We start from the raw sequence: 12,772 nt of genomic DNA on the forward strand, positions 1-12,772 counted from the left end.
TTTTATTTTTTTTTGGTGTAAAAATGAACAAAAACAGTATTTTCTTTAACCTTGAATACTTATATACAGTTGCACCACATACTTTGTTAGTTTAATAAGATTTTGTCAGACAAAAGTTTTCAAAAAAAAAAAGAGGATTTTCTCAGGAGTTGTATCACCCTGGCTTTTTATAGTAAAATTAAGTAGGACAAAAGATGAGCATGCCATTAACCCTTATGTTCCTAACAGCATCACACAAATGTGAATGACCCTGCAGAGTAAAGCAAATTGTACTCTGTTCACCTCTTTCATGGGGGGGGGGCACAACATATACCGGGGGGGGGGGGGGGGGGGGGGGGGTGGGGTGAGGGGGGAGTGAGGGGGGGGGGGGGGGCACAACATATACCTAAATCAATCTCTTAGGCCCCTTAAGCGTGGTGAGAGCGCCGCGGCTGTGGTTCCAGCAGATGTTCTGGATGTTTTCTGTTCTCTCCTGAAACCAAGAGCGTGCTGCTACATTTCAATGGTGATCGGGTCCATGTGAGGCAGTGTGAGATCTCGCAGGTGTGTAATGTTTGCACTGACTCAGTGACGCTAACCGTCAGATTAAAACAGCTAAACCTGCAAAAACATAACGGATTATCACTTCAGCATGTGTTCCAGAAGAATATGTATTGTCTTTATTTATTTATTTTTTAAAGTCTCTTTGTTGAATGAACCTTCAACCAAACTAGAGTCAGACCAGTTTCTGTAGGTGAGCCGGGTTGGGTGTCTTTGAGAAAAGCGCGGTGAATTAATGTGGCTGAACAGCAGTCTGTCTAGACTTCAGATTTATATTTCAGACATGGTCTGGCGATTTTCTCCATTTTTCTATTCAGAACACCAGTGTGTAAAAAGATGGACGAGCAGAATGAAAATGCAAAATCACTCTCTGACACGAAAGTGGGTGGGACTTATGGAAATCAAGAAGCAGCAAAACTTTTCATTTCTGACACCCATTTTGTACAAAGAAGATACAAAGTCAAATTGTAGTCAAAGGGGTCATATGATGTTGCTAAAAAGAACATTATTTTGTGTATTTGGTGTAATGCAATGTGTTTATATGGTTTAATGTTCAAAAAACACAAATTATTATCAACGTACTGTACATTATTGTTGCTCCTCTATGCCCCTCCTTTCTGAAACGCGTCGATTTTTACAAAGCTCATCGTTCTAAAAGTGAGGTGTGCGCTGATTGGCCAGCTATCCAGTGTGTTGTGATTGGCCGAATTCCTCAAGCGTGTGACAGCAATGTTACGCCCCTTACCATACTTTGATGCTGTGTGTCCCAGTGCGATGAGACAAAAACAATAAAACCCATCACAAACAAGGCATTTGTTGCATCCAGTGGGGACATAATTACTGATTATAATGACTTATACTGTCTTTTTACGCGTTAACCGTTTTGGAACTTAACCACTGATTTCTAGTTGTGTCCTCTTTTGGAAGGCCAAAGTAGTTTCACTTTCACTACAAAACACAGCGTCTCCATGACATGGTGGCGGCAGCAACAGCGAGAATAAAAGTTACACCTTCTTTCTTTGCGTGAACATTTGGGTGACTTTATGCAAATCTTCCCACATCGTGAGGTAGATGTGTGGGCATGTTAGAATGAGCCATTTTAAGTTTTATAAAGAATATCTCTTTGGATTTGAGACTTTAGTCTTTGCAACTTTATGGATCTTCTTTATGTACCAAGAGCTTGTAACACTCCAAAGAGAAAGGAAAAATAGAAATTGCATCATATGACCCCTTTAAATATTTCAAACAGCCTGTTACATTTTTTGTCTGTACTGTGGTGATTATTAAACGGCACCAAATACACAAGTACAGACTTCTTCCTCTGGATTCTTCCCATTGTTTCTTAGGAAAATGTGTAAAATGTATATAGAAAATTTATATAGATTCACATAGCAGTGATCTGGGTAAATCTGATTGGCTGACCAGTTTTCTTCGCAGTGTGATGGAAAAGAGATTAGAACACTGTTCTAAAAATTAAAAAAAAAATGAATAAAAACATCAAAAATGTTGCCATAACTGCATGCAAATGTTTGTGTTGGCCTGAACTAGGGATATGCCGGTATCAAATTTTCCTGTTGCGATTAATTGATAATGCTTTTGTCACGGTATACGGTATTATCACGGTATTGAAATTTAGTTTAAAAAAAAGTGGTCATAATACAGTATAACAGGTTAAATAACTTTTTTCTTATAACAAAAATAACTGAACATTTAAATACAATAAAGCAATACAGAAAAAAAAATATATAAAGTTAAAAGTTTTACACATTAAAGTGCAAAAGAACTATAAAGACCAATAGGTATCACTTTACAATAAGACCTCATTAGTTAACCTTAGTTAATGCATTAACATTCAAGGCAAGGCAAGTTTATTTATATAGCACATTTTGTACACAATGGTAATTCAAAGTGCTTTACATAAAAGAAAGTAAAAAAAAATCATGAATAATAATAACCGCAAAAAAAAGCAATTTAAGAACTTTGAAAATGATTTAAAAATTGACTTAAAAAGAATTTAAGACAGTTTAGTTAGTTCATGTTAGCTCATTAAATAACACAGATGCAACTTTCAATTTTAACAATGTGTTATTAAATATTGGAATACCTCAGATTAATGAATGTTCAGAAGAATTTTTCATTGGCAGTTTGTTAACTAAAGAAGCCCTAATGTAAAGTGTGAATGAACAATAAAGAATCAAAACACTTTCAGCCAATATCTAGGGCATGTTGTAGTCCAGATTTAAAAAAAAAAGTTTGCAAATAAATATAAGCCTATTAAGTCTAAATATTTAAATATTTGGCTCTGTGATGAACACCATAGCAAATCCACAAATCTGAATGGCTATTTAAAATTATTTAAATGTGGTTTAGAAAGTAGCATCTGATTTATTTATGGGGTTTACAGAGTGAGGGCTGCATTTTAGCGCCATCTGCTGTCAGAGAGTAAATGTGCTTTCATTCAGCGCGTCTCTCACGTGTTCCCCCATGTGCTTCTCTTACATGCTTGTTTACATCAGAGCGCACGCTTCTTTCAAGCAGCATACAGCGGTGTTGTGCATTTGAGCACATTAAAATAAAAAAATTATTAAAAAACATTCCAAAATTTTGAACAAAATTAAACATATAAACACTCACCCTATCATGACACTAAGCATCTAAATCACACCTTTAAGTCATATCACTAATCAACTTAACCTCTAATTCAAATCATAATGTTCTTTCCGTGTTCCAACCCTGTGTATGACACTCCTTAATTGGACCTCCAAGTCAGTTTGTGTTTTCATGAAAAAGACAGCAGTTTTTAGTACTGGTACATTACAGGGTTTCATGAAAAAGACAGCAGTTTTTAGTACTTCCTTCTAAAAGGAATTCAGCAGAATTATGTTTTCAACCACACAGTGTTTATTTTTGGTTTCAAACACTAGTGTGTGTGTGTGTGTGTGTGTGTGTGTGTGTGTGTGTGTGTGTGTGTGTATATATATATATATATATATATATATATATATATATATACACACTGTATATACACTAATATTGCAATAATATTATAATATAATATATTGCCAGGGCTTATAATTACCAGAATGATATTTGGCAATGTGTTTTTTTTTTTTTTTTGAGACAAACACCACTGGTTTAAAGTATTGTTAGAGTATCATATCATGAGATCAGTGTACCGTTACGTCTGTCACTAGTAATAAATCCAATGTATAATGTATAAACATAATACTTTACAATATTTTTCTGGCAAGATATTAAAATTGCTCTCATAGTTTGTAAAAATATTTTGTCTCAAAATCTTGCATTGCGTGAGCGTCTCCCCAGTAAAGCTGTGTGTTTGCAGGGCTTTTGCGGCAGCAGTACGGTGTCTGTACCAGAGAGTCTGCTCTTTGTGTCCACACTGGATGGGAACTTTCACGCTGTCAGCAAGAGATCCGGAACAATCAAATGGACTTTAAAAGAAGGTACGCATGTGCTTCTTTCAAGACTAGTCAGTTGTGTATCAAAATACTCTTGGCACAGTGCAAACTGCAATGAAAATAGTGCACGCCCAGTGAGCCTTTGAAAGTGAATACCAGCACTGTTGTTTGCTGGTGTGTAATATTGTTATCAGTGGTTCTCAACTTATTTAACTTATTTACTTATTTAACTCAAACAGGTTAAGATACTGCATCTGGTCATTTTTCTGTAATTATGGCAAAGCTGCTTGTTTGCAAATGTTTTAGATTGTCAGAAACTGGTGTGGCAATATAGCAAATGAATTAACTGTGATTCACTTTGTGATTTTTATAAGCTTCAAGAACTGTTTGTTCTTCAATAAAAACTTAAACAAGTCTCCATAGATCTCAATACCCATAGTAGTACAGGAACAGGAAAAAGAGACATTCAAATTCAAACTGAAAACTGTCTAGCATTGTTTTGTTTGAAGAAATAAATATATTAAGGCCAGGGTAATGACATTTTGTCATTAATCACTTACTCCCATGTCGTTCCAAACCCGTAAAAGCTTTGTTCGTCGTCAGAACACAATTTAACCACTGATGGCAGATGGACTATTCTGATGATGTCTTTCATACTTTTTATGGACCTTGACACTGTTATTTACTTGGCAGTCAATGGGACAGTCACAAGCCTCCCGGTTTTCATCCAAAATGTCTTAAATTGTGTTCCATAGATGAACAATGCTTTTTCGGGTTTGGAATGACATGGGGGTAAGTGATTAATGACAAAATTTTCATTTTGGGGTGGGGTATCCCTTTGAGTCTGAGGGTGATTTTACTAGAGAGACACTGATTTTGTGTTATCCAGCTGTGAAATTTATTTACGTATCATGTTTTGATCTGTCGTTCATGCTCTGTTTCAGAGAGGGTGATGTCAGAGGGCTTGTGATGCATAGAAACGATCAGAGAATATGAGAGATTTGTGTTTTAAAGCTAAACACACACTGAAATAATACATTGACTGAAAACTGGACATGAGTCACTATTCTCTCTGCCATCTCTGATGTAATCAGCTTGGATTTCTCTGTGTTAGTGCAGAGTAGGCTATATTTTTGGAATGATTATTTAAATCCATTTGCTTACTACATCCTTGAACCAGGGCAGAGTCCAAAAATGTTTAAGCGGGTGGGCCTACATAAAACAAAGTGAAAGTGTAGTGTTTGAAAACTTCATGACACATTGCCAACAGTGGTTCAAGATGGCAAATAAACAACTCTGGCAAACAAACAAGAAAATGCCTATTTCCAGTCAAGTATAATGACAATACAAACATTAAATGAGTTTGGAGTTTTTAAACTAGAAACACTGAAAAATATCTAGTTGCCTTTACATGGACTCCTACAATATCTTTATGGTTGATAACTTTCTGAACTTTCACTTATCAAAAAGTACAAGAACACCTCGTAAAAGGAATTCATATTGATCGATCAGTTTAAACTAAGTCTCCTGAAGAGACACAATCACTTCATTTGAATTGTTAATTTAGGATTTTGTTCATATAAACATTGATCATCTTGACCAATACGTGCTTGCTTGACACATGGGAACCAATGAGGTTTGTTTTAACACATCAAGCTAGCACGCTAAAGCTTCTGCGTTTACTATATATGATGAGCTCTATGTGTGTATGCTGATAAGTGTTTATATATGAATAAAAGCCCAAGTGATTGTTTCCCTTCAGAATACTTGGATTATATAGATTGGTTAATATGGAACGATATCATGTCTCATATAAGTATCTTTTTGTACTTTTTGATGCAGTACATTTTAGTTGTTATCTTTTAAAGTATGAACAAAAAAGTTATAAAAACATTTAAAAATATAGATTTTTTTTCTGTGTTCTGAAAATATATATATACATTTGTGTTAATTAGCCAGCTGAAACAGTTATCATTTTGACTTATATAACATTGGTCATATTAAAAATAAGTAACCAATTTGCACACAAACAGTGTGTCATCAATGCCAGGCAGGTCTGTTCACCTCATTTCCTCTTGAGCTTTCTCCCAGAACAACACATGAATGAGGGATGGTTCCATTTAATGCATTTTAATGCATCCTCCACTTCTGCTGCAATAACATGCATCGAATGGAATCTTCCATTGTTGGCAAACTGGCCACACTGGCTTTATTTTTCAATATCCGCACGGCCACAGCAAGTTGCATTTCATTCACCTTCTATGACTCTCAAAAACCTGATGTACAGGCTGAGCCAGTCATACACGCTGTAGCTACAGGACTGCGATGGACGTTAGAGGCCGTTGCACAACACACCCACAGCAGCCTGTGCTGTGCAGTCTGACCTGATAGTCTGTGTTTAAGTGTGCTGTCGTTGTGGTCAGGCTCTCACATAATCGTCATGGATTGTAAATCTAAATTGTGTAACTTTTAAACTGCTTTTATTTCCAGCAAACTTCTTAACATGCAGACATTTGAATGAACAAAAAGTTCAACAACTGAGACAAACTGTCATAGGCGTCTTTTCCATTTCGGAGCAATAAGAACTAAATAAATTAATATCAATTAAGTTTACGTCCTAGTTTTATGCACAGTACTTTGTTTGCTTTGTGTTGTCTTCATGTTTGCTCATCCCTTCAGTTGCCTGTGATAAAGTTTATAACTCTTAACTGACACCTTTCTCATTCCCAATGCAGATCCTGTTTTGCAAGTACCAACGCATGTGTCAGAGTAAGCCTTCTTTCATTTATACTCGATCGTTTATGAAAAAAAAAACAAAAAAAACTAACCTAGATACATACCTAGCAAGAACCATCCTAACTAACGATACCATCTAAATGAAGCCACAGATAAAAACACCTAACATAAGCCTACATATTAAAGGATAAAAAAAATGTTCTGTGTGCTGCTGTTTTTGTTAGCTTGTATATAGTCACAAAAGAATTTTTTTTTGTGAGAAAAATACAAAATACAGGTTTGGAGCAACAACAGTCATGCAACATGACAATCCTGAACAAATTTTATTATTATTTTTACAGGCCTGCATTCCTCCCAGACCCCAATGATGGCAGTCTGTACTCTCTCGGAGGGAAAAATAATGAGGGTTTGACGGTGAGAGATAACTTTTTATTTCTCATGAAGGACTTCCTCATTCTCTGGAATCTAAGGATTGATATAATTTGATTTCCTAGCTTTAGAAATGTGAAATGCCATTTTGAAATGAAACATTTTTAGGTGCTTTTACCAAAAGAAAAAAGTTTCCAAGTGTAATTTTGGATGGAGTAACAAATATTATATCTAATATTTGGGGATGTTTCAGAAACTGCCGTTCACCATTCCTGAGCTGGTCCAGGCATCTCCCTGTCGCAGTTCTGACGGCATCTTATACACGGGTGAGAGACTTATTCTCATTCATTCTTTTGTAATTATTCATCTAAAGTTCCATTCATCCAAGCATCACTATTACTATGACTTATAGATAAGGTAGAGATTTAAACAATCCCATAAAAATAAATAATGAACATTGTTTTTCAGCATGATTAGAGTGAGTGTCAGGCAGCAGAGGTTGATGTTTGAGGAACTGGCCAGTTCCTAGCGGCCTCCCTGGGAGGGTGGGTGAGCGCTGTGGGATTGTTTCATGATCTCACCACAAACACCACAAGAAGATGTCTGTCTGTACCACCCTTTCTAAACTCTTAAAGGTGCCAATCACAAGGCACAACTACATCTATAATGACACCCAAGGGAAGAAGGCCAAACACTGATTAAATCAGACTGCAGACAAGCCTGAATGTTAAACAATGAAAATCCCATTTCTTAATCTCTTTAAATGAGACTTATCAAGTTTAAACATCAGCGTTTAAATTCCTCTCTGCATTGAAACTCATATGTTAATGAGTCACAGTGTAACCCACAGGAAATAACCTTTTTTCACTTGAAGCCACACTTGTTTCCAAGTGTAAACATGTGGTGTGTTTGAACCGAAGTGTTGATGCCTGTTTACACATCCTGGAGAGAACATTTACTCATGCTGCATCAGTTGTGTGGACTTTTGGTCTTTAAAATGATAAGGGGGAAATTGAAATGGGAAAACAAGAAGCACATGGGAAAACCCTGCACTGAATGTATAAATGCTCTGTCTTTAGATCTTTAGATCTTATGGAATTATTCATGTTTATTTGTGTTAAAAAAAAATTCTTAACATGATTGTATACAGTTAATTGTTGCAGAGTTTCCCAAATAGAAAAATGAACTTTGAACTAGCTGATGTCACCAAAACTTCAAATTTTTCACCCTTCTTTATTTTTTATGCACAGCCTCTGTGACATGCTGTAGATTACCATAAAAAAAAGCATTTACATAACACTATTTCAGGTATTGTATATGTTAACATGAGACTACTGTGATAAAAGGACACTATGTAAAGTGCTTTGAAAGCTTTAACAAACATACAAGCTTCACATTTCTTTTAATCTGTCCAGAATGTCTTGTCACATACACTTCCATTTAAAGTGCAGGTCTGTACACACAGTTTTTGTTTTTGCAAACTGAAGAACGAGTCAGAATTATTTTCTGTAGTAGAATGGCAGATGCTGCACAAATAGATGATATTGAATTCAACTTTCAATTGAATGCGAATTGCACATTCACAATTGTATGCTGGCCTGTGCTTGAGTACATGAAGGTTTGTTTATGTTTGTTTGTTGTAGGTAAGAAGCAAGACGTGTGGTATGTTGTGGATCTGCTGACTGGTGAGAAGAAACAAACACTGACCTCTTCCTACGCTGAGATGTTATGTCCATCTTCATCTTTGCTCTACCTCGGCCGCACTGGTAAGGGCCAATACCTGTCCCTAGTTCTGACTTTATGTGAGACCATCTATGTTTGTGTCTATATGAGCAGAAAAACCAAAGATAACTTTAAGAGTTGTAGTGCTTCTTATCAAAATTATGAATGCTGTAATACTGTTACTGAAGAGTAGGTATTTGACTGTATTAATTTTGTACAAATCACAATAATTGATAAAACTTTTATCAGAATTGTCTTTATTATCATGGTATTTAAAGCATTGAATCATAAATTTTATTGTTGTGTTTAATGAACATTTAAATCAATCCACAAATAAATTATGATTTATAGTTTGCTGAATATACAAAGTATTGAATTTCACATCACTGAACGTTTATTGGTTAAAATATAAATGAAGACTGTTATGAATAAGGGAGTAATCTTTAATTTCGCGGGATAATTAAAATAACTGACGTTTTTTTACATGGCTGTCTAAAATGCATGATTCTGGTCTATTGCAACATTTAGATATATTGAGTGTTGTCTATGGCAACACTGTATTTTTTGTTTAATTCAAAAGCAACCGGCCCATTTCAAAATTGTAAAAGGACTGTCCCAGTTTTAATGCAAGTAGAAAACTTTTTTATGAAGTGACACTCACTCAGTGTGTGTCATTCACATATAACAGAATAATGACACACATCTTAAAAACATTTAAAGCCAAAACAACTCTCACATGATCTGAATATCAGAGATATTCATTGTTGGTCTTGCTGTGAGTATATCACTGGATGTATGAGTCCAAGAAGTCAAAATATAGAATGTGCTAATGCAACCCTTGCTTATGAGCTATTTAACACTCCCCAGCTGATTGAGTGTAAAACCTACGATAAGATGCGTAAGATGAGAATGCCTAAGAGTTCAGGGGTTAAAAATGTGTCTTAGAATGAATGTGCATTACAGAATTTAATACATAATCTCCATTGTTTTACAGAGGTGGTCTCAGGTTACAAAACCGTCGATTAGATGCTTGAGAAGGCTTACGACTACAGGGGGTGAAAAGTGCATCTTAAAATGAATTTATTGCTGATCTGTTGTTTGCGTTGTTCCTCAGAATACACAATCACTATGTATGATACCAAGAGCAGAGAGCTGCGCTGGAACGCTACTTATTCTGACTACGCTTTCACCCTTCCAGACGACGATACCAAACACAGTAAGGCAGCTTTATCAGTTTAAAAACCCTTTCAATCCTCTTTTGTAGCACAACACAACATTGTTTTCTGTGTTTGACAGATATGGCCCACTTTGTGTCTAATGGTGACGGCCTAGTGGTGACAGTGGACAGTGAGTCCGGAGACGTGCAGTGGGTTCAGAATTACAACTCCCCTGTGGTGGCAATCTACATCTGGCAGCGTGAGGGCCTGCGCAAAGTCCCGCACACCAATGTTGCTGTGGAAACCTTGCGTTATCTCACTTTCATGTCAGGAGAGGTGGGCCGCATTACACAGTGGAAGTATCCATTTCCTCAAGAAAAGAAAACCAAAGATAAACTGATGTAAGCAGCCTGTTCTAATAAGACAAAGTACTAATAATGTTTGTCTGATTTTTTTATTTCCCTAAAAATAATATTATCCTTATTAACAATGTTGGTCATCATGTCACTTCCAGCATCAAGTTTCTTGCTAAAATGCCACCTCTTGATTTTCTTTTATATTTACATGGCAAAACCACTTTTTACTCTCATTTAGCACTAATATTGGACCATGTGTACATAATTGTGCCTGCATGTTGCATCTCCAATATCTAAGCCACATCCTGTCTGTGTTTTTGTAGTGTGGGGAAGAACTGATTCTAGAAATTCAAAGATGCGTAGCCTGCATTTTCAGTATAGATTAAATACATAAATGCTTTGAGTAGAGATGCAAAAATTGTGAATACAGTCCTGCACTTAAAATGGAACTGTAGGCAAGACATTCTGCAGGGTTTTAAAGAAACGTGAAGCTTATATGTTGGTTATGCCTTTCATACAACTTTATATTCTGAACTGATCAAGAACAGGATACTTACTGGTACTGGATTTGCATTAGTGTCTCAAGGTTGCAGTATCGGTATTTGTACCAGATAAAAAAAGTGGTATGTAGCCACCCCTAGCTTTGTGGCACAATGTTTAGAGCAGTTCACTTTATATATTGCAGTAACAGGGGTAAAATCAGACTCCACAAATGACTATAGATCTCATTCTGGGATTGTTGTTGTCATTATCTAAAGGACTTTCAGTATGCAGCATTATTGCCTGGGTTAAAAAAAATAGCCATTGTATAAAACTTAGCAGTTCCTTGACAAGATGTTTAAAGTCAAAGTACCGTGTGTGGCTTTGGAAAACAAAATATGAATAATTTGCTATTTCTGGCTGGTTTTCTGACAGGTCCACACTGTATGTGGGGAAACACTCCTCTGGCCTGTACGCTTCTCCCTCCCTGGTGCACGATGGAGTAACTGTTGTGGTGAGTGATGTTAAAGATCTTTAAATACGTTTCCTCATACTTTTATAGAACTACATGGTTAGATTAACTGTGGTATGTTCTAAAGTCACGCTCATAACCTGACTGAAATAACCTGAACAAAACTTAAACTGAATTAAGCTGGATGATAACATGGTGGTCTAGTGGAAAGTGTAGTCGGATGTGGAAAGTTATCAATGGCTTCAACCTTTGCGCAAAACCGATGCATCTAGGCCTCTCCAGTCACCCTTCCCCAAGTGAGTTACAGTCGCTCTGGCAAACTCACAGTTAGCCAGATTCACTGTAAAGGCCCCGATATAATTCTAACAAAGTTTGTTTTTGTTCTTCGTTTTGGGGCAAAAAGAAGTTTGAAAAGGTTGAGCGATGGTATTCTGTTTCCAAACTTTCCAACACCCCCGCGCTGCTGGAGGCAGGATGTAGATTAATGTAAACATGTGTCGCGACGCTCGCGCGTATTCCCTAAACAAAACAACGATGCAGTAAAGATGTGTAGGCAGTCTAGGTGTGAAACGGGCCCCAATTGTCAGAATATTATAGACAAAAGAATAATGATTAGCAGCAGTTCAGAGTCAAGTATCATGTTTGCAAGTATCATGAACTGATATGACGTCATTTTGAACAAAATCAGGCCGAAACAAAGTTCATTTTGAGTTTGTTTCAGCAGTTCAAAACCGCTGACCAAAGCAAACTTTCTGGGGGAGTTGTTTTGGCTCCTCAACACCTTTGAGCTTCCATTGGTACGTGGCAGTTACGCAATTAGTGGGTATGTTCTGAAACTCCACCTTCTTTGACGTGCAATTATTTATTTATTTTTTTCTGGTTAGTTTCTCATTCAACGGAGGTCTGGCAAGAGAAGAAGATATCCTTGTCACTAGAAACATGAATACACTGAGTGTTGAATAGCAGAGCTGCCACAGATATATCCGCACCTGTACGATCACTCACGGAGAGGCTTTAAAAATTCAGAGAAAGCATTTAATTCCTAGTAAGAAATTGCAACGAAGCTTGGTGTCGACTACCCGGAGTTATACAAAAAGCGACACAGAGAAACATCCGAGAGAAACAACCAAATACATGTGTTTGAAATAAATGTTACACCATACTGCTGCTGCTGTTGTTGTTCTTTTAATAAGCAGATTTAAAGCGTATACAGTAAATGAAATGCCAAACGAACATACAATAATAAACCTTTGTTTTTATCAAAAGTAAATTATGACACCACATAAAATATAAAAAGGTGTAACAATTTATCCAGTTTAATAAAATAAATGAACACTAATAAAATAAGGTAACATACTGACTCCAATATTTTTTTCCACATCATGCTACAGTTTTCAGACTATGAGAAATTCACACTTCCGATAAAGGACTGATTATGGAAATAGAATGATTCTTTTGTATTGCAAACATGATACTTGACTCTGAACTGCTGCTAATCATTATTCTTTTGTCTATAATATT

At 36.3% G+C, this 12,772-nt stretch overlaps 1 protein-coding gene across 1 annotated transcript in view; it reads left to right on the forward strand.

Annotated features, from left to right (window-relative positions):
- Positions 1-12,772, forward strand: part of LOC109113237 (serine/threonine-protein kinase/endoribonuclease IRE1-like) — a 31,144-nt gene that overhangs the window by 3,068 nt on the left and 15,304 nt on the right. The window contains exons 2-9 of the mRNA XM_042720946.1: positions 3,884-4,004; positions 6,695-6,728; positions 7,037-7,109; positions 7,318-7,390; positions 8,708-8,830; positions 9,901-10,002; positions 10,083-10,344; positions 11,215-11,293. Coding sequence (XP_042576880.1) covers positions 3,884-4,004; positions 6,695-6,728; positions 7,037-7,109; positions 7,318-7,390; positions 8,708-8,830; positions 9,901-10,002; positions 10,083-10,344; positions 11,215-11,293 — 867 coding nt within the window. The remainder of the gene's footprint in view (positions 1-3,883; positions 4,005-6,694; positions 6,729-7,036; positions 7,110-7,317; positions 7,391-8,707; positions 8,831-9,900; positions 10,003-10,082; positions 10,345-11,214; positions 11,294-12,772) is intronic.

This window comes from Cyprinus carpio, chromosome B3, assembly GCF_018340385.1.
Source record: "Cyprinus carpio isolate SPL01 chromosome B3, ASM1834038v1, whole genome shotgun sequence".
Lineage (NCBI taxonomy): Eukaryota > Metazoa > Chordata > Actinopteri > Cypriniformes > Cyprinidae > Cyprinus > Cyprinus carpio.